The sequence below is a fragment of the Mastigoproctus giganteus genome, chromosome 11, assembly GCF_048544385.1.
Source record: "Mastigoproctus giganteus isolate SK-2022 chromosome 11, ASM4854438v1, whole genome shotgun sequence".
In the NCBI taxonomy this organism is placed as follows: domain Eukaryota; kingdom Metazoa; phylum Arthropoda; class Arachnida; order Uropygi; family Thelyphonidae; genus Mastigoproctus; species Mastigoproctus giganteus.
In genome coordinates this window covers 120,527,877-120,551,323 of record NC_143585.1, presented here as the reverse complement: position 1 = coordinate 120,551,323, position 23,447 = coordinate 120,527,877, and the positions used below count along the sequence as shown (strand labels likewise).

The following is a 23,447-nucleotide window of genomic DNA, read 5'->3' as shown; positions in this document are numbered from 1 at the left end:
CATTTATGATTTTATTTGATTTGATTTTTACGGCACAAGGGAGACTAGGGTCATGATGCACCAAGTCCAGCATTTAAAAAGAATAGGATCCTTTAGGACAAACTGACTTTATGAAGTTAGGTTTATGCAGTAATTTTACTATAGGTTTGATGGTTTCCTTATAAGGTCAGATAATAGGTATCAACATGTGATCAAAATACAATAAACTGCAAATTACAATCTTTTTGTATTTCTATCTTTCCAAAAATTCTTTGAAATGATAAAAATACAACATCTTTGTGCCCATATAATAAATATCCTATACTGAACAGTACTTCCCATTAATAAAACTTACAGCAAAACAAACACCCAAGTGAAATGAACTGTTCATATTTCAGCAAGGAAAACAGTTCAGTTGTATCTATCTGTCAGATATTTAATTATATGGACAGTTTATCATATGATGGGATCTATCAATTCCTAGTTCTTTAACCATGCATGCACTGAGCGACCACTTTATTAGGTACACCTACCCTTTTATAATATGGCATGCCCCTTCAGTAATAGCATCATATATTTGTACCATATGATATAAAGAAGGTGAACACATATGTAAGGATGCTGTACATGTATAATTCAGTATGGGGCAAGATTTAAGTGAATTTGAATGTGGTTTGATATTGGCACTAGAGGCATTTATACGAGTACAGTGGTGCCTCGCAATTCGACTATAATCCGTCGCCGAATTGCGGGTCAATATTTTCCATATAAGTTTATGGAAAATTGATTAATTCGTTGTCAGAGAGAAATACACAGTATTATTGACTTTACTATATTCTACCATATAACAAACGAAATTACAAAATACATAATGAGTACATACATTTCATTGAGCCTTAGATGTCGGAAGGATGTTTTATTTATCTTGTTCTACCCTTTCTTTTCTCCTCTTGGCTTGAATGGGGATGAGGAATTGATCAAGGGTGGACTATCTCTCCCTCTTTTTCAAGATAGCCTTGAAGTGATGCATAGTAGTGTTGTTAAACAAGTCTGTCATTCCAGTTACAACAGCAGTGTTGGGGTGCCATTTTAAACAAGCAGACTGCACCTTCTCCCAATGGAATAAAATTTCTTTAATGGCAGCTGTTGGCATCGGCCCTTTTTCCCTGTCTTCTTCAAGTGAAATTTCCCTTTCTCTCTTTTCCTTCCTGTTCGCTGAGTGTTTTGAGTTCTTCCACGGTTGGTTCGTCATCGTGATCCTCCACAAGCTCTTCCACATCAGCCTCATCAACTTCTCCTATGTCGAGGTTCTCCGCCGTCGAAATGATTTCTCACATGGCCGCAGTTGCCTCTGATTCTTCAGCGGCTTGGACTGCATTGTTGTCATCCCGAAAAAAGGAAGGAACGAGTTTCTTCCATGATGCACGAAGGGTCCTCTGTGTCACTCCCTCCCAGGCAGTTTTAATAAAGGAAATGGCGTGAAGAATATTGAACTCAGTCTTCTAGAACTCCTTCAGTGTCTTATCAGAAGAATGAGTCACGTCAAAAAGCTGTGAAAACAAAGCTTTGGTATAAAGTTTTTTAAAACAGGCAATTACTTCTTGATCCATGGGTTGGATCAGTGATGTGGTGTTTGGAGGCAAAAACTGGACTTTGATGAAATCAAAGTCAATTTCAAGAATGTTTGCCAAGTCTTGGGGGTGGGCACTAGCATTGTCAAGAATCAGCAGTGCTTTCAAAGGTAAATTGTTGTCAATGAGGAATTTTTTTACGCTCAGGGCAAACTCCTCAAAAATCCAATCTTTGAAGACTTTCTGGTCTACCCAGGCTTTTGCATTGGATCTCCACATCACTGGCAGTTTGGACTTGATGATTTTCTTCCCAAAGCAGCGAGGATTTTTAGAGTGGTAAACGAGAAGTGGCTTTACTTTAAAGTCTCCGCTTGCATTTGCTGCCAATAACAAGGTAAGCCTATCTTTCATAGGCTTATGTCCTGGGAGCGTCACTTCTTCTTGCGTGATGTATGTTCGATTTAGTAAGCACTTCCAAAATAACCCAGTTTCATCCCCGTTAAAAATTTGCTGCAGCAAGTAGCCTTCCTTCATGATTAAATCTTCAAATTTTTTCATAAACTCTTCTGCAGCCTTTTTATTTGCACTAGCTGCTTCCCCATGTCTGAGAACACTATGGATACCTTTTCTACCTTTGAATCCAGCCACGACTTGCCTTGAATTCATCAGTTTGATTTGAGATACGTCCTGGAATTTTCTTCTGCAATTCTTCAAAAATTAACCTGGCCTTCTCACAGATCATTGCCTGAGTTACTGGATCTCCTTTCATCTGTCTTTCTCTAATCCAGGTAAGCAGCAGCTTTTCCATTTCTTCATTGATTAAAGATCTGTTTCTGTCAGAAATTTTCATTGCTCCAACGAACACCCTAGCACCTATAATCTTGTCTCTTTGTTGCCAAAAAGTTGCCACGGTTGACCTAGGGATGCCATACTCTTGAGCTGTTGTTGTTATTTGGTTTTTAGGAGCATTAGCAACGAAGGCCATGTTGCTCAGGGATATGCGGTGGTCATTTCATGACCTTTCCGCATCCTCCGTATTTGGTGGTGACGGGCTCGAACCCCGGTCTAATCAAGAAGCGTGTGCTTTGCACTGCTGCTCCTTCCCACCTGGCTACGGAGGCGCCTATACTCTTGAGCTACATCTGTAATTATTCTACCTTTCTGCACTTTTTTCTATAATTTCTTTTTTCTTTTCTATGCTCAACCAAGTGTGTTTCTTTCCTGAATTATTCCACTGTTCACTTCTCTTTGGACCCATTATCAAATTTCACTCAAAAAATAAACAACTGCCAAAGCACAAAATTTTTTACTTTATGAGAAATGCAGAATTATAAATTAGCACAAACAACTAGAGCAAACGTGAACTCAGACTACGATTATTAACAAGATAATGTCTCATAACCAAGGAAGAACTGACGGCATACTGTAGCTATCTTTGAGGGCGGCTTACGTAGCTGAACGATTGAGGGATCCCACTTTATCTATCATTGGTTAAATGTTACTCTCGCTCTTTAATACCATTGGTTAAAATGTATGAAGCAGCCATCACTATTTAATGCTATTTAGTAACGTTAAATGCAGTTACGTAGTCCAGCAAAGAATTCTATCGTGCAATATCGTGTAGCGTTTTTGCTGGCCCACGAAATCCGACTGTCGAATTGCGAAACACCACCTGTATCTTGGAAACTGTGCTGGGATTTTCATGTATGATTGTCTCATGTTTCAAGATTGATCCAATAAATAAATAACATCCAGCCAATGGCAATCTTGCCACTGGAAACAGCTTGTTGATGTGGGAAGCAATGGAGGCTGACAAGACTTGTGCACAGTAACAGAAAGACTATGGTCAAATAATAATCCAGTACAACAGTGGTAACCAAAGACATTTTGGAATGCATAACTTGGTGTAACTCATCAACCAATAAATAAACCAGATTCCATTTCTATTATAAAAAAACCAAGAAGGAATGGTTCAGTGGGCTCAGCAGGACTGGAATATAGTGGAGGGAGTGTTTCCATGGTGCACAAGTTGCTCCGCTGGTATCGACCAATGGAGCAACATTTTGGATGACACAGGTTATCTAGAAATTGTTTCTGACCAGGCACATCTCTTCATTGCTGCAGTATATCCATCTGCGAATCAATTCTTCCAACAAGCTAATCTCCATGTTACAAGGCCATAATTGTACAGAACTGGTTCCAGGAATGTAAGAGTCAATCCATCCTACTGCAATGGCATCCTTCTTCACCAGATCTCAATCCATTCAAGCACCTGTGGGATGAGGTGGAACAAGCTCTTCAGAGTACAACCACCACGAGCCAATTTCCAATGTTGGAAGCCAGAGCAAAATGAATCAGCATTCCTGTGGCATGCTTTCAACACATCACTGAGTCCAGGTCACAAGGGATCCAGGTTGTTCTGAGTGATAAACAGAGGCATAGCTAGGTTTTTGATGCCCTTGGCAAATTCATGGCTATGCGCTTTTTTTGATAATTGGTAAAATCATAATAAATAATAATAAGTACAATCGGGCCTCTGTTTAACGAACTTGTCCATGAAACGTCAAATTATTTTCAGTATATGGCATCATTTCGAAATTTCGCTTCTTAGTGCTGCTTGTGCAACGTTGTCAATTAGTCCACATTTTTGAAGACCCTTTTCTACCAATTTCCATTTTGTGAAATTGGTTGTGTGTTGTAATGAATTCTCATGAAATAGAACATTTGGTTTTTTTTATTATTATTATCAGTTTATTTCTCTGTTGAGGAGACACTCCTGGGACAGCCATTGTAACATTCTAAGGTGTGAAGCAGACCTCATGAGCAAAAGGTTACAAAGTCCATGGGATGTTCACCCTGAAAGGTTGAATACAGAATTTTGAAATACATGAGTAATTATGATTTTCTAATAGAATATTTAAAATTTTGGCATCTTTGACATCACAGAAAATTTAAAATTTTGACATCTTAGGTTGACATCTAAAATACTAAGAATATATAGCTAAAAGTGATCAAAATTAAATGCAGTTTTTGAGCCGAGTGGCTGCGCACTACAGTTGCACAAGACGATAGGAGTTGGCAAATACTTTCAATCTGTAGACTTTTTTGTTAGAGCTTTTCCGGTTCAATTCTTAGTTGATTGAAAAGTTCTATTGTGTTTGCTGTAAAAAAACAATAGACTTAGGCTGTCCAGGTTTTTTAAGTTGCTTTGAAGAGGATATCTTGTTTCAGCATTCTTAGTGGCTTCTCGATGAGAGTGAGACAAGCCGTCAATACTGGGAACGTCTAATCTTCCTGTTAGTAGATGGGCTAATGTGAAAATGATTCTTGCGTTAATTGCCTGTTTCCAGGGAGGAATACTGAGATTGGAAAGTGGAATGGCTCTAGAGATAGTAAATGGGTGAATCGAGATCCTGTTCAGCCATCTCAAGAGCCAGCATTCAATACTAAGGAAAGCTTTCAGGTTGCTTGGTGGGTCAGAGGACCAAATCTGTGCAGCATACAGTGGGATGGGAAGTATATATTTCAAGATATACTTTTTAACAAGATCTTGGTTTCTGGTCCTTAAAATCTATCTGAGCTGCAAAATGGAACATTATTTGTGCCAGATACAAATAAGAGGCACAGAAAACAATATATCGCACCTTTGTTTTTGCAATAAAATAACCATTTCCATTCTTTTTTTCAATACCTTCATTTTTGTATTTCCACTATTTATTGAAACATCGGCCATTAGTGACAGGATATGTACTTAACACTATGTTCAGGAGCAGTGTAGGATAGAACACCCTGGGACAAAACACCCCTAGGAAAAAAAACTCTATGGGACAATAAAACCCTGGCATAAACAATAATACGAAATTTTGAAATCATAATATTTATTCTTATTATTTACAGTTTATGAACACTTGAGTGACGTAAAATATTACATACATTATGTTATAAGCCTGCAATACGGAAGGCATTATAAGTATTGCACTGCTTTAATACTTTACATTATAAATTATAAACACTTGCATTACAAATCTATAGCTCACTGCTTAATAGGAGAACGAACTTATTTATACAATCATAAAAATGAGCATAATAAAAGGAACATCATACCGTATCTATAAAAAATCAAACAAATAAAAGACAATATTAAAAATCTCATTAAGCGTTAAGGTTCATTTTTCTTCCACCTGATGCTGTGACCTATGCCATTCAAAAATTCCTGCAAGGTCCTCTTATTCACATAGTCTAGACAAAGGTTCTTCAAATGCTGTTGATACTCCTTTGTGGCAACGTTTGACTCGTGTTCTTGGAGGTTCACCATGAGAATCCTCAATCAGAGCTGTTGATACCACCTGATCCGTTCTAATACTTTCAATGGCCTTCCAGATGATTGGGTGGACATGCCCCACAGGCCCATGGAAAGCAAATTTCCAAATCTCGCATAGGTTGTTGGTGCGAGCCTCCTCATCAATGGTTGCCTGATGGACATTCCATAACTGTGGTGGAACCAGGAGGAATCTTTCTCATGAATACTGGAAGTAGTCCATCAGGAAGAGCTGGTGGCTGGATGCATTGACAAGTGTTAGATCCTTTGGAAATGCTCCTTTCTGTAAACATTGAACATTATGTTTCAAAGAGTCTAACCAATGGCATAATGGACTTCAAGTGGTTGTTGACATATGACATCTGCAACAATATATGCAGATCTGACCCTGTTGGTCAAAGTAGCTGTCTTTATGGTGCTCCTTACTTTGGCTGCTTTAACCTTGTTGAATCTGGGTCATGGCTGTGTTTAGTCACAGAAAGTAGTTGCTTCGCCTCCAAATCTGTATGAGCAAAACCTTAGCAAGAAACTGCATTCCTCTGCAAACATTCCCAACTTATTCATCTACTGTTTGAGCTCTTCTTGGTGTATAAGTAGCATTCTGCGCACAGTTTAGAACCTCCTTTATTATTCTTGATGATCTCCATCAAAATAAGTTTGATGAGCTTGAAGTGCTAGTCAAGACATCAAAGGCAGATATTGTTGGGATATCAGAGATGTGGTGTCACACAGATATAGGCAGTGCAGAGTTGGAATTTGGGGAGTACAATGTGTATAGGCAGGATAGGAAGGGAGGAGGGGTTATGCTATTAGTTAAGGAACACACAAAATCTAAGGAAGTGCATCCAATTGATGATGGTGGGCAATGCAGTGTTGAGTCTGTTTGGTGTGAAATAAGCACTGGAAAAGGAAAAATGAGTGTAGGTGTGTGTTATAGGCCTAATGAATCTGATGAGTATAATGAGCAATTGTGCAGAGAAATAGAGTGGGCCAGTAAATCAGAATGTCTTATAATGGGAGATTTTAACTTTCCAGATATTGACTGGAACTTGTGGATTGGTCACTCGCACACTAGCAAGACTTTTGTGGATTTATTGGATGACTGTTTTTTACAGCAACATGTTTGAGAGGCAACCAGAGGGAGTAATAATCTTGATTTGATTATCAGTAGTGATTCTTCATGCATTAAGCTGCAGATAAAGGAACCACTGGGCAACAGTGATCACAATGTATTGATGTGGGAATTATTTAAATATATAACTACCAACAAGGCTAAAGGGAAGGGCTTTTGCTTTCGTAAAGGTGACTACAGAAGTCTCAGACAGTTTTTCAATTCTGTACAGTGAGATCAACTGATGATGTTACCAACAGTGAATTCTAAATGGGAAGCCTTCAGGGACTTAATTTTGGCAGCTACTAGGCTTTTCATTCCAACTAAGAAATATTGTTCAAGGTTTAGGCCTAAATGGATGTCAAATGACTTCATGAGGCAGAGAAGAAGAATGTATGGGATGCATATAAAGTATCAGTCGACACAGGAACCTATGGCAGGTATAAACTAGTCTGTAATCAAGTCACAAAGGAGGTTAGGCAGGCAAAGGTAGATTACGAGAAATCTTTGGCAAAGGATGCAAAGAAAAACAGCAAGGAGTTCTTTACTTATGTAAACTCTAGAAGGAAAGAGATGAATCAGATTGGACCACTAAACATAGATGGGTTGACTATTGATGATCATGCTCAGTAGCTGATAAACTGAATCAGTATTTTGCATCTACATTCACATGAGGAGTTATTCAATGAGGGGAGTGCCAGAAGTTTATCAAACACTAACAGGGAGCTAAATGATTTTGTAATAACTGAGAGCAAAGTGGAGGAGAAATTGTTGAAGTTAAAACATAAGGAAGGCACCTGGTGTGGACAGGATCTATCCAATTATATGAAAGGAGGCAGCAAAGGAAGTAAGCATACCCTTAGTCATAATTATGAGAGCTTCCTTGGACTCAGGGGAGGTCCCCATGGACTGAAGGTGTGCAAATGTATCACCAATTCACAAAGGAGGTTCAAAAGGTGACAAGTAACTACAGACCTGTTAGTTTAACTTGTGTTCCGGGGAAAATAATGGAATCACTGGTTAAAGAAGCATTGCAGGATCATCTAGACAAGACTGCAGTAATAGTTAAGACACAGCATGAGTTTGTCAAAGGGAGGTCTCGTCTGACCAATTTGATTGGTTACTATGATATGGTCACAAAGGAACTGAATGCCAAAAATAATTTTGATATCATATACCGTATTTCCCCATGTATAAGATGCACCCTTTTTCTAAAAATTTGGTGTTTAAAAACTGGGTGCGTCTTATACAGTGGTTGTAGATTTTTTTTTTTACTTGCATTTCCCGCTTTTTCGCCCTTGTTGTCTTTGCGCTCATTGTTTCGTACTTGTTACTGGTATATTAGGTTACGTTTTGCCACGTTCTGTCCAGAAATGGCTCAGAAAAGATTTTCGTGCAGTGCTGAATTAAAGTTAAAAGTGATCCAGTTTGCAAAAGTGAATGGAAATCGTGCTGCTGAACGTAAGTTTGGTCCTCCTCCAACTGAGAAAACAATCCAAGATTGGCTACGGGAAGAAGAAACCCTACTAAAAACGCCACGGCAGAAGAAGGCCATGAGAGGCAAGTCAGCAACATGGCCTGATATAGAGAGGGAATTGAAGATATGGATTGAAGAGCAAAGGGCAATTGAAATTCCTGTGTCCACAAAGATGGTTCAGCATGAGGCAAGAAGAACTGCTGATGAAAAAGAAATTACTGATTTCAAAGGAGGACACAATTGATGCTTCAGGTTCATGAAACGGAACGGACTAAGCATGCGTACACGCACCAGACTTGCCCAAAAGATGCCTGAAAGCTATGAGCTGAAGGTCCTTGCATTTCATCGTTTTGTCATTCAATGTCGGAAGGCACATCAGTTTGAGTTGGGACAGATTGCAAATATGGACGAAGTCTCCCTTCAATTTGATGTCCCAAGTAACAGAACTGTTGATAAGAAGGGGGTGAAAACTGTAACTGTAAAGACAATTGGACATGAAAAGAGCCATTATACAGTTGTTCTAGCTTGTTGTGCTGACGGAACCAAGCTGCCTCCTATGCTGATTTTCAAACGCAAAACAATGCCAAAAGAAGACATTCCTCGAGGAGTGATTATCCACGTTTATGACAAGGGTTGGATGGATCACGATGGGAAGAAGATCTGGTTTGAGAAAGTTTGGAGCAGGAGACCAGGTGGGCTCTTATGCAAACCTGCCCTATTGGTGCTTGATCAGTTCAGGGCACACATAACAAAAAACACAAAGAAGATTGCTGCAGAGCAAAAAACAAAACTTACTGTCATACCTGGAGGCTTGACATTCCAGCTCCAACCACGATGTCAGCATTAAGAAACCCTTCAAAGCTGCCATGAGAGATGAATGGAACCAATGGATGAAGTCTTCTGGGGACAATTTGACACCAGCAGGAAGAGTGAAGAAACCAACTATAGGAGAAGTTTGTACCTGGGTGAAAAGATCCTGGGATAATATCAAGATTGAGATCGTTGTCAAGTCATTTAAGAAGTGTGGCATTTCAAATGCCATAGATGGAACTGAGGACGAGGCAATATATGAAGACAGTGATTCGTCATCAGACAGATGAGGACAAGCTAATGGATGGGAGTTTTGACAGTGATGAGGAGTTGTATGAATTTTATGATGAATAAAACTTGAATTCAATAACTTTATGTAATACATTTTTTTTCAAATTTCGGGCCCCAAAATTAAGGTGCATCTTATATTAGATTTCAGGAAAGCTTTTGATACTGTTGCACATGGAAAACTGCTGTACAAATTGGAGAGATATGGCATCAAGGGGAAGCTGCTACAATGGATAAAGGGATGGTTGAGTGGGAGACAACAAAGAGTGGTAATCAATGGACACTGCTCTTCGTGGACAAATGTTATTAGTGGAGTTCGCCAGGGTTCGATGTTGGGTCCATTGTTGTTTTGCATATTTATCAATGATATTGATGAAGGTATATCAGGTTTAATGTCCAATTCTGCATATGATACAAAGGTTGGCAGGGTTGTTAACAACAGTAATGACAGTATGCTACTCCAACTGGATCTAGATAAGTTGGCAAAATGGGCTGAGAAGTGGCAACTGGAGTTTAACATTGACAAATGCAGAGTACTGCATATGGGTAGTAATAACCAAAGAGAAACGTACCAACTGAGTGGTACTACACTCAGGGAAGTGGAAAAGAACTGGGGGTAATTGTGCAGCCAAATATGAAATTCGCTGAGCAGTGCAGACGGGCTGCCAGGGCAGGTCATGGAGTCTTGTCAATGATATATAGGAATTCTGCTAGCAGGGACAGGGAGGTGATAATCCCGTTATACAAGGCAATTGTGTCAGGCCACACCTAGAGTAGTGTGTATAGGTCTAGAGGCCTCATTTTAGGAAGGATGTAGAGTTGCTAGAACGAGTACAAAGTTAATGTTATATTTAGGTTTATGGCACATCAGCATCTTAGGCCATATTATGCCATGTATTACAGTAATACATGCATGCCGGCTCATGAGCACACACGTTATGAGGATCAAAAAGAACCTAGAATAACTCACGGGAAAAACCCTATTCCCTACAACTGAAAATAGTTAAGTATACACTTAGTTGAAGATTAAGTTATGTTAAACTGTAACTACAGATCAATCAATAAGCTTGCTGCTGAATAAAAAGTGACTAAAGAGTAGGAACTAAACCACATAGAATATTTTTTGATGCTTTAATAAAATTAATAAAAAGCAAAGAATTTCTAAATATAAAATTCTCAATTCATCAATTAAGAAAAATTAACAAATATTCTATGCACTGAGAATATTTTTTGATTTACATTTACTTATCGATATTCTTAAATAATGAATTTACTTCATTCCTTTAAAAAAACTTTTTTTTAAAAATGTTTTTATTTTATTTTATTTTATTTTTTTCAGGAGAAAGTAAAAATTGACAGTTTGATCTGTTGAATGGTTACCTGTATTCTAATTTTAATCATCACATTAATAAATATCAAGTAAAGCCGGAGATTCATTGGTCAGATGCCAAAGTACACTGTATTGTTTAACACCTGATGACTCAATGATGTACATTTGTCAGTATTAACATTATGTTCCTTAGTGTTATTGTTTTTTAATATATATTACTGTTGTTGTTTATTATTTGGTTTTTAGGAGCATTAGCAACTAAGGCCATATTGCTCCGGGAATATGCGGTGGTCATTCTCTGACCTTTCCGCATCCTCTGTATTTGGTGGTGATGGGCTTGAACCCCGGTCTAATCAAGAAGCATGTGCTACGCTATATATTACTGTAAAAGTCCCAGATCCAGTATACTGTGCAATTTACCAGTTTGGCAAAACCAAAACTTTGGACTTTTACCAGAGCAAACTGGAAATGCCTGAAATTTCCATTATTTGACCGAAGTGCTGTGCACTGAGTGGACAGAAATCATGGGATACCTACCTAGCAATGGGTAGGTCCACCTTTCGCCCAGATAAGGGCAGTCACATGGCAAGGCATTCAGTCCATTAGTTCATGAAAGCATTCCACAGGTATTTCCATCCATGCTTGTTGCACCGCTCTCCATAATTACATTGCATTCTTGGGTGGAGGATCCAAAACTTGAACAGACCTTTCCATAGCATCCCAAAGATACTCCACAGAGTTCATGTCGGATTAATGGGGAGGCTATTCCGTGGTGATAAAATCCACAGAATGCTCTTCGAACCATGTTTTAATCACCACGGCTCTGTGGGGAGGCCCAGTGTCCTGCTGGAAGAGTCCATTGCGCTGTGGGTGCACTATGACCATGAAGATATGCAGATGGTCTGCAAGGATGGACACGTAACCTTGACCATTCAGAGATGAGTCTAGACATATCAGAGGTCCCAATGTGTGCCAGTTGAACATGCTCCAGACTATTACTAACCGTCCACCTGCCTGAACAGTTCCTTGTTGACATGATGGGTGCACAGCTTTGTGGGTTCCTGCCAGATATGCACCTTCCCATCTGCTCAAAATAACTGTAAACAGGACTTGGAGGCTCCTCTCCAATCATCCAAGGTTCAGTCGATGTTCTTTTGCCCAGCTGAGCCACAGAGTCCTGTGTCATGGTGCTAGCAATGGTACTCTGGGGGGTCGGCACCTCCCATAATCTATTGCCGCTAATGATCACCTGATGGTCTTGGTGGAGACATTTCTAGCACTTCCCTCGTTGAAGTCAGCAGTGATTTGTGCCACTGTTGCTCTCTGGTTGGCTGAAACAATGTGATACAGACGTCGACATCCATGTTCATTCACCACATTTCTCCGCCCACGATGAGATGTTATTCTGGAAATAGTGTATTCCTGACACTCTTGATGTTGTCAAATGGGGATAGTGCAATTTCTGTACCACTTCCACGATAGAGTGACCCATGCATCGAGCACCCACTATCATCCCTCTTTCAAAGTCTGTTAACTCATAATGTTTATCCATACTGATACTGAATTACCGTCTACGTGAATGCAGTGATGCAACGTACCTATATACCTACCAAGTGGTGAGTTTGTCCACTAGCGAGAGGGGTGACACCACTGCACTGCCCAGGAACCAGGTATCCCATATATATTAGGAAAACTCTGAATACAGTGAATATGTTACCCAGGCAACTTTGTAGGAATAGGAGATATATCCTCCCTATGCCCTTGTTTTAAAATTGAAGTGAATGAATGGAAATTATCATTACTTCCCTTTATGCAATGTCTGATATCACTTTTCTGATTTTTAAACAATAGGAGAATAAATTCCCTATACTTGAAAGATTGTTGACAACAGCAAGAAAAGGGAAACTGATAATTTTCACACTGTCTAATCATCTCTTTTTCAATTTTTAAACAAGGTGAAGATATTCACTATATATTCAGAATATTGTGAATATAGTTACCTAGACAACCTTGTTAGGATAGCAGATACATCTCCCCCCACAATGACCTTCTATAAAAATTGAAAAAAAAAGATGATCACAGTGTGAAAAGGGAAGCAATGATAATTTTCTGCTTCATTTACTTTTCTAATTTTTAAATGAGGTCTTTTAAACACTTCTGTGACTACTGCTTTAAATGTAATTCCATAATTCTAATGTATTAATCCTCCCTCTGCTATCTGTGCAGTTGAGGCCATGTAACACCTTAAAATGTCCTAATCCTCTTTTAAAATTAAACCCAATGCCTTTACTTTTAACAACTGCAACATGTTTTCTTCATCTTTCTAAGGGCTGTGTGATCACTTCCTGCCAATCATTCTTGTACTTGTGAGTCCTATAATGACCTGTAGGTTTGCAGGTAATTATAAGATCTAAAATATTCTTACCTAGTATTTATTCAAATAGTCTTAGTATTTTCTCTGACATGCTAATGCAAATATTAATCATCTAGTTTATTTATTATTTTTATCCCTTACAGTGAGTGTCCCCTTCCACTTTCTCTAATTAGTAAGGAACAAACTGAAATCCCCATAAGACATTTACACTTGCTTGCCTATTCCATCTGCATTAGAGTCCTTACTGCATTCCAATAGATTCAACATGAGACCTTATGAATCATTTGAGCAAACCAATTCACGAACACAGTGCCTTTCCTCCTTTCTTATGGAAACGAACATTACTAATGATATGTTAAGTGAACCCATGTGACTTTTTTTTTTTTTGTTCCTAATGACTGTCAATTTTATGGTCATGACTATATGAACAATTCACTTTATACTTGATTGATATTTTTAAAGGTGAAAAATTTTAAAGTTTAATGGCATACTGCTTATTTTTGTCTAATCAGATTTCCAATGGTTGTTGTCTTATAAACCAATGTATAATTGTTTTGTCAATGTAATACCAGTTTTTGTATTTTTATTTATGAACATATGTTAAATTTCAATGTATGCTCTGCTAGCCCTAAATGAGCTTCTGGCTAATAAATTCATCTAATAATATTTATAATGTTCTGTATCACAGGATTAAATTTTTTAAAGCCAAAATGACTTTTCATGAGTTTCAGTTAAACTGTCCTCTTACACTGTCACATTAAGTAACACATTTATAGGCCAAAAAAAGGCTAATTTTTGAATATTGTTTATCCTTCATTGATGTTTTTGATGTTAACCTTGAAGTATCTTTATTCTATTTCACCAGAAAAGAAATATTTCAATGAAAATATCAATTCATATCTACATTAGGAGTTACTGTCGGATGTGAAAATCAGTCCATGAAACCGCTTATGAAATTCATAAAATTATTTTTAGAGGAATAACTGTTGCCATTATGAATATATTTTAGTTTTATGGTGTTTATACTGACAAAAAAAAAAATTTATATATATATATATAAATACCCACACCATAAAAAGATGGGTGCAAATAGACTCCTGCATGACCACTAATATGGGTTAAAAATCAAATATGACACCAACAAAAACGATGAAATAAAAAAAATTGTCATTTTTACAAATGAACTTGCTCATGTAATAAGCATTGCACAGGACAAACAAAAAAAAAAAAAGAAAAGAAAAATGAATATCAAAAATAGAATAAACATTAATTGAAATAATATAAAAAATATTGGCTAGAGAAATGAACAAGAGTCACAGAAACTAAAAGAAGGTTACTGCATCTCTATGTTTAAAGACAGGGTAATCAAAAAAAATGAAAGCAAATAAACTCCATTTGAATCAATATTATTATATATTGATTTTTATAGTTATTTAATAATTTTTATAGTTATATAAATTGCATTACAATGCAGAACATATGAAACAAGAAGATCCAAGCTTCATAAAAATTATAATAGATCTTTAGTCTATTAATACAGTTCAGACATCCAAAAATATTCTCCTTGAGCTAATAATTTTTGTATTTGCCCTTGTGAGGCTACTCCCAAGTAAGGAGCAGCCTACTACAGATTAACTAACTTTGGTTAACAGTGATGAGAATGTAGTAAGTTTAGCCATTAAACATTTTATTCAATCATCATCAGCATTTTAAACCAGATTAAAAAAGTTTTATTTTGATAATTGCTTGAATCCTATACAACTGACAAAAATTTTAATTAGTATAGCAAAGCAGATGCACACTTAATGAGTGTTGAAAATAGTGTTTCAAATAATAATTAAATGGATTGGTGTCATAACACATCTTCCACATCCAATAGTGATGAGTTTTATAAAACGCAGTCTGCACAAAGTTTTATAAATAATAAATTTCACAAACAGACCTGGAATGTGTATTTAATACTTTTTAAACTTGTGAATTATGAATACTTACAAAACCAAAATTTCTATTATGTACATTTCAATTATGTAAATTTCTTTTATTAATTAAAAAAATAACAATAATCATAAATCTATTAAAACAGGGCACTCATTTAATTAGTTCTCTTTTAAAGATGTGTTTATAAAATATATTGCTTTTTTAAAAATAAAAAAAAAAATTGATATCTTTAAGCAAAACAGCATGCCACTGAAACAACACACTACAGGGTCCATATTACACAGATTTACTGAATTGAGTTTATTAAATAACTATTTTTGTTGAATTCTGTTTATAATATAAAATGGAATCACGTGCTCGCTCGCTCTCTCTCTCTCTCTTATGTGGGTGTTTGTTACCTGGCATAAAGCAGCTATCAGCATTTAACACGACAGTTATTCATTATAGGCAACTATTACAGAAAAGAAATATCAATGTAAAATCACTTGGTCCACATTAGAGAAAATTTCACAATAAAATAAAATTTAATAATTTACTTTCAAAATCATAACTGTATGATTTTTTTCTACAATAATGATTGCCTTACACATTTTTCTTTGTGAATTCAGTAACTTATTCAAATGTAGCTAAACAACTAAAAACAAAGCAGTTACTTATTCTCTAAAATTTTAATTTCAATTTTACAGGTCAATGAAATTAATCAAAATCTGGAATGTCATCAAAGGAATATCCAGGATATTTACGGAAGGCATAATAAGCAATACGAACATGATAAAATCCAGGAATAAACATTAGAAGACCAAGTATGAGTAATGGCCAGGAACCTTCAATATACTGTAAAGAGAAGAGATAAAATAAGTTTAATGAATATTATAAAAACATTCATTGTAGTAAAACCATGATTATATAAAGCCTATATGTGTTGTCACTATCTATCTAAGCCAATGATTATTTATTCTTAAAACAAGCATATTAGTCGATTATCAGTATCTGACATCACGAATAACAACTTATTGATGAAAATTTCACATCAACCTACATCTCTACATTTCTGTTAGATTGAAAAATGAGAATATATACATGTTACAAAAAGAAATAAATTGAAGAGTAAGGTAAGGGGAAATTCTAGAAGCAACGATATGTTTAAAAAGTAGGAAAACTTCCTCATCCTCTCTTGGAACTTAAGACTTATAACACAATGACTCCAAGAAGTACAACTGGCTCTTAAGACTATGGAACCAGGGAAAATAAAATGGGAGAAATGCCCAAATATCTAGGAAAATTCCAGGGGAATACATATCATACGTAACTACTGGGGTGTATTACGTTTGCAAAGAACACTAAAACATGTCTCTATACCAGTGGGAATATACTTAATCTAATGAATTTGAAGTATTGGTCAACTAATTAGGAATATCAGAAACATGGCATCATTCTGAATATATTGGATGCACAATTTGAATATGGTAAATACATGTGTACAGGAAAGACAAACATGGAAGAGGAGAAAAGATGTTATACTTTTAACTGCATGCACATTGCAGTTAAAACTTTCACCAACAGGTGAGAGCTGGAAAAGCAATGGGAGAGCAAAAATAAGATTACTCCTGGTCTACAGCACACCCCAATCTCATACTATAATGGGAGACACTCTCCCAAGTCCATCCCTGGGAATGAATCTTTCTGGTTTCTCAGAAGTTAGTGAGAAATTCAACTGTAAGGGAAATTGTACATACGTGTTAAAGAATCAGGGCATGTCTGCTGGGTGCAAAAATTAATGATGTAACAAACCAGCTATCAGTTTTAGGGATATTAATAGCATATTCATGTGGCAACTAATGACATAGAGGATAAATAAATTTGTGAAAGTCACAAAATATTAAGTAATGTTGGAAAAATATCAAAAGATAAGGCATAATGCTTTTGTATCTGCAATTCTATCTAGACATGATAAGAGGGATTATATGATGAAGACCTTGTTGATTAACTCAAGAGACTTCGATGGATTCTGCAAAAATTTCTTTCTCTTTTTTGGGGGAGGGGGGAAGGGGGAATTGGACATTTTTGCTAATGTTCTTGAGGAGGCCTTAATGGTTCAGATGCTAATTGGGATGGAGGGATCATCCCAATTAGCATAGGGAGTCACGAGAGAATGCACAGATTAATGGTATGGGCTAAAATTGCACTGCCCCTTCCTGAGAGTAAAAAAGGTAAAGGTAAAGTGCAGCCATTATCAACCCACTGCAGGATGGAAGCCTCCTCAACAATTCATGCTGAGGGAAAATGGACCATAATCTGCCACACTGGTCCAGTGCGGGTTGGCAGATCGACCGTATTCAGCAGTCAGGGGCTTGAACCCCGGTCTACTCAAAGAGCATGTGCTACTGCACTCCCGCTCATGACCACTTGGCTACAGAGGCACCTGAGAGTACTTGCATACAAACATTTATTTATTTTATGCACAGAAAGAGACATTGAAATATTATCAGCAGTAACAGGTCACAGGGAAAAGTGTTTAAGCAGCTTTCAGGGATGTAACAGGGTTATAAAAATCAATAAAATACAAAATCAAATAAATATTTAGGACAAAAGCTACGGCAGCTTGTAGTTATGGCACTTTTTCCTTTAATATTTATTTGATTCTGAAATTTATGTGCCATCTAGCATCTCACATAGTGGGGATATTGTTCATCACTATCAGGTCTTCATTGTAATATACTATTCCACTGGAGCAACTCAAGGCAAAGGTGTGCCTCCACAATATGAGATTGATACATTGATAACAAACCTTGTTTGCAGATGGCTACATACAAACCCTGAGGCTTTTGCCCTAATTGGAATGATACCTCCATCCCTAACCTGCATGTTAATGTCAAAACAGAAAATTTAATTTCACTTTATAGTTAATTCTAAGAGTAATGTATATAAATTCAAAGCTGACCTTTATATCAGCTCAATTAATGTGGGACTGTATGTATGTATTAGCAAAATAAGTCAAGCAGCAAGCTTAAAGATCACACATGCACTTTTACTCAATTCAATGAGTAAAATTCCTTTAAAGAAATTGTTTTTACAGTAGGGTAATTTAGACATTAACATTTTCCTAAGTGAGTTCTTGGAACTTCTGAGATGTGCAGGTGAGTTTGTAGAAGGTGTCTGGGCCTATAGCAGCAAATTTTAGAATACAAGTGGGCTACAGGTAGCGAGTTTCAATGGCAGGGCGGTGGATTTTGCAAAGTGAGTTTCTTTGTGGAATTTTGAAAAGATTAAAACTCTGTACTTTATAAATATTAACCGTGTTCCTATTTTGACTTTCGATTCAGTACTATCCTCTACATCTACTTATATATATATATATATATATATATATATCATGTGATTCCTACAGATCAGAATTCATGGAGTCTGTGTTTCAGGATGTGATTCAGGAGTATCATGCCTATCTGTTTAGTAGATAACTATGAAGCAATCATTAAACAGTTGGATGCAATAACAATTTTGACTTTGACACAACAACAAGAAAGCAAGCTGATACAGCATCACCAAAAAAAAAAAAAAAACCCTTTCCATTTCACCCATCAATTTACTTCAAAAGTTTGTCCAGTTATTCCTTGAATTTATTTAAGCTATCAACTTCTGCACATCTATTCTACTTTCTATCAAATTTCGGCACATCTATTTTCCCACAGGAACTAGTAGTTGTTGGTGACTCTATTGTCAGGGAAACGGGGAACATGCTTTGTAAAAAGGATAGGTGGAACAGGACCAGGGTATGTCTGCCAGGTGCAAAGGTTGATGACGTTGTAGAGCGGATATAATCTTTTAAGGGCACAAAAGGTGATATAGTTGTACACGTTGGCACAAATGATATTAAGAGTAGGAGACCGGCAGAATTACTTAACAGGTACAGGTCACTGTTGAAAAAAAGCCATGAATTAGGGTCGAATTTGAAAGTGTCTGCAATTCTGCCCAGACACGATAGGATGGAGTATATGATGAGAGCCTTGTCGATCAATTCGGCCCTGGAAAGATTGTGCAAGGCTCAAGGGGTAGAATTTTTTTCAGCCTGGTCTGTACTTGTTAACAGAAGGGACTGCTTCTACAGGGATGGGATACACTTAAATAGAAAGGATGCAAGAATATTTGCTGATGCTATCGGGGCAGTGTTAGGTGGGTCGGAAAACTGCTAGCTTGGGGGGATACAAGGACTAATAGATTAACAGTAGCCACTGGCAGAGGTGAAAGTGATTCTTGTACTGCTTCTATTGGAATGAGAAGAAGCCTTGAAAACAAGATGCAGGATATTTCAGAGACTGCTGGGAATCATTGCGGTACAAGTAAACACATGGGTTGTGTTACGGTAGCTAAGAAAAAGAACAGGTGCATGTATACTTGCGTGTACACCAATGCTAGGAGTTTGGTAAATAAATTTGATGAATTTGAGGTACTGCTCAAAGCATCAAAGGTGGATATTGTTGGGATATCAGAGATGTGGTGTCACACAGATATAAGGAATGCAGAACTGGAATTTGGGGAATACGTCTACAGAAAGTATAGGAAGGAAGGAGGGGTTATGCTATTAGTTAAGAAACACACAAAATCCAAGGAAGTCAAGCCAGTCAACATCGCTGGACAGTGCAGTGTCGAGTCAGTTTGGTGTGACATAAGCATTGGAAGATCAAAATTGAGAGTAGAAGAGTGATATAGGCCTAATGACTCTGATGAGTATAATAAGAAACTGTACAGGGAAATAGAGTGGGCCAGTAAATCAGATAGTCTTATAATGCGGGATTTTAATTTCCCAGATATTGACTGGAATTTGTGGGTTGGTCACTCACATAATAGCAAGGCTTTTGTGGATTTATTGGATGATTGTTTTCTACAGCAGCATTTTCTGGAGGCAAATAGAGGGAGTAATACTTTTGATTTGATTACCAGTAGTGATTCTTCATGCATTAAGAATCTGCAGATAGAGGAACCACTAAGTGGCACTAAGATCACAGTGTGCTGAAGTGGAATTTACTCAAAGAGGTAACTAACATCAGGAGTACAGGGAAGGGTTATTGCTCTCATACAGGCGACTACGATGGTCTGAGAGAGTATTTAAATTCTATACAGTGGGACCAACTGATGATGTTACCAACGGCAAATTCAAAATGCGAAGCATTCAAAGAACTTATCTTGGAAGCTACTAGGCTTTACATACCAACTAAGAAATATTGTTCGAGGTTTAGGCCTAAATGGATGTCAGATGAACTAATGAGACATATGGCAGAGAAGAAAAATGCATGGAATACATATAAATTAACATGTGACACAGAAGTCTATGATAGATATAAGTTGATCTGTAACCAAGTTACAAAGGAGGTTAGGCAGGCGAAGGCAGATTACGATAAATCTTTGGCAAGGGATGCAAAGAAAAACAGCAAAGAGTTCTTTACTTATGTAAAGAACTCTTTGCTGTTTTGTAAACTCTAGAAGGAAGGGGATAAATCAGATTGGTCCACTTGATATCGATAGTTCAAATGTTGATGATCCTGCTCAAGTAGCTAACAAACTAAATGAATATTTGCATCGGCATTCATAAATGAGGAGTTATTCAGCGAGGGGAATGCCAGAGGTGTATTCAACTCTGGCAGTAAGCTAGATAATCTTGTAATAACTGAGAGTAAAGTGGAGAAGAAACTGTTGAAGATAAACACAAGAAAGGCACATGGGGGTGGATGGGATCTATCCAGTTATATTAAAGGAGGCAGCAAAGGAAGTAAGCAAACCCTTAGCCATAATTATGAGAGCTTCCTTGGACTCAGGGGAGGTACCCATAGACTGGAGATGTGCAAATGTGACTTCAATTCACAAAGGAGGATCAAAGGCTGACACAAGTAATTATAGACCTGTGAGTTTAACTTCTGTTCCAGGAAAATTAATGGAGGCACTGGTTAAAGAAGAACTGCAGGATCATCTAGACAAGACTTCAGTTAGAGCTCAGACACAATATTGCCTGACCAATTTGATTGGATACTATGATGCAGTCACAAAAGAACTGGATGCAGGGAATAACTTTGATCTTAGAAAGGCTTTTGATACTGTTGCACATGGAAGACTGCTGCACAAATTGGAGCAGTGTGGCATTGGAGGAAAATTGCTGCTATGGATAAAGGGGTGGTTGAGGGGGAGAAGACAGAGAGTGGTAATCAATGGACACTGCTCATCGTGGACTAATGTTATTAGTGGAGTCCCTCAGGGTTCAGTGTTGGGTCCATTATTGTTTTCTGCATTTATAAATAATATTGATGATGGAATATCAAGCTTAATGTCCAAGTTTGCAGACGATACAAAGGTTATCAGGGATGTTAAGGACACTACTGACGCTATGATTCTGCAACAGGATCTGGAAAGGTTGAGTAGATGGGCTGAGAGGTGGCAAATGAAGTTTAACATTGACGAATGTAAAGTACTACGTATAGGAAGCAGTAATCCCAGAGTAACATATCATCTCTGTCGTACTACACTGACAGTGGTAGAGAATGAAAAGGATCTGAGCGTAATTGTGTAGGCAGATATGAAGGTCTCTGAGCAGTGCAGATGGGCTGCAAGAGTAGCTCATGGTGTCTTATCAATGATATACAGGAATTTTCCTAGCAGGGATAAGGAGGTGATTATTCCCTTGTATAAGGCAATGATCAGGCCACACCTTGAGTACTGTATACAGGTCTGGAGGCCTCATTTCAAGAAGGATGTAGAGCTGTTGGAACGAGTACAGAGAAGGGCAACAAGATTAGTGAATGGAACAAAGGGTTGCTCTTACGAAGAAAGGCTTAAGTTTTGTAAATTACAGTGTCTGGAGACTAGGCACCACCGAGATGATCTGATAGAGGTATTCAAGGTATAAAGCCTTAAATGGTTTGAGCATGCTCAATGCTGATGGGATTCTGCCTCTCGCTCAGAATAATCACCTGAGAGAGCATAAATTCAAATTGAGGAAAGACAGCATTAGCATTAGTAGAGGCATATGATGCAAGAAAGCAAGCTTATTCAGCATCAGCCAAAAAAAAAAAAAAAAACACCACTCCCATTTCGCCCCTCCGTTCGCTCGAAATACCTGTCCAGTTGAGCCTTAAATTTGTTTAGGCTATCAACTTCAACAACAAGTGATGGAAGTCGGTTCCACCAACCGACTTCCATCATTTGTTGTTGAAGATATCAACTTGTTGTTGTTGATAGATGCACGGAAGTTTGCCTTTAGCCAGCAGGTAGTTGATTGGTGCAACAGACTTCCATCTCTTGTTGTGGAAGTTGATAGCCTAAATAAATTTAAGGCTCAGCTGGACAGGTATTTCAAACGAACTGAGGGGTGAAGTTTTTTTTTTTTTTTTTTTTTGCCGATGCTGCATAAGCTTGATTTCTTGCATTATATGCCTCTACTAATGCTATTCTACAACTTTCTTTCCTCAATTTGAGTTTATGATATCTCAGGTCCGTAATCTGAGCAAGTGGAAGTATCCCATCAAAATTGGCCTGCTCAACCCATTCAAGGCCTTATAGACCTCAATCAGATCGCCTCACAGGTGCCTAGTCTCTAGAAGCTGCGATTTGCAGAAATTAAGCCTTTCTTCATTAGAGCACCCCTTTGTTCCATTCACCAGCCTTGTTGCCCTTTTCTGTACTCAGTCTAACAGCTCTACATCCTTCCTAAAATCAGTCTTCCAGACCAGTACACAGTACTCAAGGTGTGGCCTGACCATTGCCTTTTACAAAGGGATAATTACCTCCTATCCCTGCTAGCAAAATTCCTGTATATCATTGACAAGACCCCATGAACAGCTCTGGCAGTCTGTCCTGCATGCACTGCTCAGAAAAAAAACTTTGTATCTGACAGCACAATTACCCCCCCCACCAGGTATTTTTCGTTCTCCACTACCCTGAGTGTAGTACCACACAGCTGATACATTTCTCTGGGGGTTACTGCTACCAATATGCAGTACTTTGCATGCATTTGTCAGTGTTAAACTTCAGTTGCCACTTCTCAGTCCATCTGTCCAACTTTTCTAGATCCTGTTGCAAGTAGCATACTGTCATTACTCTAACAGCTCTGCCAAGCTTTGTATCTTCTGCAAACTTCAACTTTAAGCCTGATATACCTTCATCAATATCATTGATAAATATACAAAACAAAAATGGGCCCAAACACGAAACCTGGGGAACTCCACAAAGAGCAACATCCATTGATTACCACTCTGTCTTCTTCCAC

At 37.6% G+C, this 23,447-nt stretch overlaps 1 protein-coding gene across 3 annotated transcripts in view; it reads right to left on the bottom strand.

Annotated features, from left to right (window-relative positions):
* The window catches only part of LOC150078391 (transmembrane protein 230), a 150,941-nt gene that overhangs the window by 6,678 nt on the left and 120,816 nt on the right, over positions 1–23,447 (bottom strand). For 2 of the 3 annotated variants that reach the window (XM_090384848.1, XM_090384847.1), the window contains exon 4: positions 15,474–16,030. In XM_090384848.1, coding sequence (XP_090240974.1) covers positions 15,893–16,030 — 138 coding nt within the window. In that variant the 3' untranslated portion in view covers positions 15,474–15,892. Of the gene's footprint in view, positions 1–15,473; positions 16,031–23,447 lie in introns of those variants that run through there. The other variant, XM_090384849.1, reaches the window with a different exon arrangement.